The sequence below is a fragment of the Lygodium microphyllum genome, chromosome 17 (genome assembly GCF_053477565.2).
Source record: "Lygodium microphyllum isolate KBCC chromosome 17, Lygodium_microphyllum_v1.1.10, whole genome shotgun sequence".
NCBI classification, from domain to species: domain Eukaryota; kingdom Viridiplantae; phylum Streptophyta; class Polypodiopsida; order Schizaeales; family Lygodiaceae; genus Lygodium; species Lygodium microphyllum.
In genome coordinates, this window is record NC_141151.1 from 89,794,847 (window position 1) to 89,796,031 (window position 1,185).

Sequence of the window (1,185 nt, forward strand, 5' to 3'; positions counted from 1 at the left end):
CTCCAAGAACACAAGCAAGGTTCGGGAAAAAAAATTTCAGGAAGAGGAAGTAAATCCTTTTCATCGTCGTCTCAGAGGAAGTATCCCCCATTGAGACGTATCTTATACATAAATTGAGAAGGAAGCACCATGCCTTTTGCCAATTCACCTGGAAGAGAAAAAAGGTGCGACGAATGGATGTCGACGGTTATTGGAAACGAAAACGAGCTAGCCCTAGATGTGCACGGACTGGAATGGGGCCTGCAGCAGGGAGATGGTGGAACCGGAGACCTGGAAAGCCTGGGCGAGGACGGAGGCCGGGATGGAGGAGTTGAAGAGCGTGGAAGGGAGGGAGACCGTCCCAGGGTTGGAGGAGGAGAAAGAGGCGAGGGCGCGAGCGGAGGAGGTGGAGCTGGGGTTGTACTGGAAGTGCACCAGGCCCTTGGGGAACACGAACAGGTCCCCCTTCTGCAGCTGCTTCTGCATGTACAGCTTGTTGGAGGTGTCGACAAAGCCCACCTGGAGGCACCCTTCCAGCACGAAGAGCAGCTCGGTGGCGCGCGGGTGCGTATGGGGCGGGTTCTGGGAGGCTGCCGGGAAGTCCAGCAGGGCCGCCGACACGCCCAGCCCGGACAGCGCCGGGAACTCGCTCACGAACGCCTTCGAGGGTTTCACGAACGGGGAGGCGCTGCTGCTGCTGTAGTTGCTGGTGGTGCCGTTGAACAGAGAAGCCCACCAGATATTGTAGTTGTCCCGGAAGCCCGTGAACGTGAAGAAGCTCCCGTCCACGTCCGACGCGTTCGTCCCCGCTGGCACCACGAAGTCCTGCGTGGCCTCCGGATCGCTCGCCTGCACCCGCGCCACGTGCCCCACCCACAGCAGCGTCACGCCCATCACGATTGCGATCACTGCAGCGGAAGTCCCTCTGATCCCGGCGGCCCCGGCCTCCATGATGACCACCTAATATCTATTAATTATATGCGTACCTGGAGGACACAAGCTGCTTAGCAGCTAATTATGTTGTCGGATGGGTATGGTATAATTTTTGCACTGAGTCGAACATCCTAACGTACCTTACTCCCTGCAGCTTAAGCTTATACGTCGTCCTGCCGTGCCTCCAAACACTGCTCCTAATATAGCTTCGGGTGCTACTAAGGTTTGTATATTAGACGAGGCTGATGAGCAATGAATTAGCACTTGAATACC

The 1,185-nt window shown here is 56.6% G+C and overlaps 1 protein-coding gene across 1 annotated transcript; it reads right to left on the reverse strand.

Annotated features, from left to right (window-relative positions):
- Positions 1-213: 213 nt before the first annotated feature.
- Positions 214-873, reverse strand: LOC148022129 (putative germin-like protein 9-2). The gene is made up of 2 exons (XM_087696800.1): positions 716-873; positions 214-667 (listed from the first exon to the last, which is right to left on the reverse strand). Exons 1-2 carry the CDS (start codon positions 871-873, stop codon positions 214-216), a joined length of 612 nt encoding a protein of 203 aa, XP_087552926.1.
- Between the last annotated feature and the right edge of the window lie 312 nt (positions 874-1,185).

Coding starts and splice junctions, on each gene's coding strand:
- LOC148022129 (XM_087696800.1), bottom strand. CDS start 873: ATGGGCGTGACGCTGCTGTGGGTGGGGCACGTGGCGCGGGTGCAGGCG. Junction 668..715: donor CGGGACAACTACAATATCTG/GTGGGCTTCTCT, acceptor CAGCAGCAGCAG/CGCCTCCCCGTTCGTGAAAC.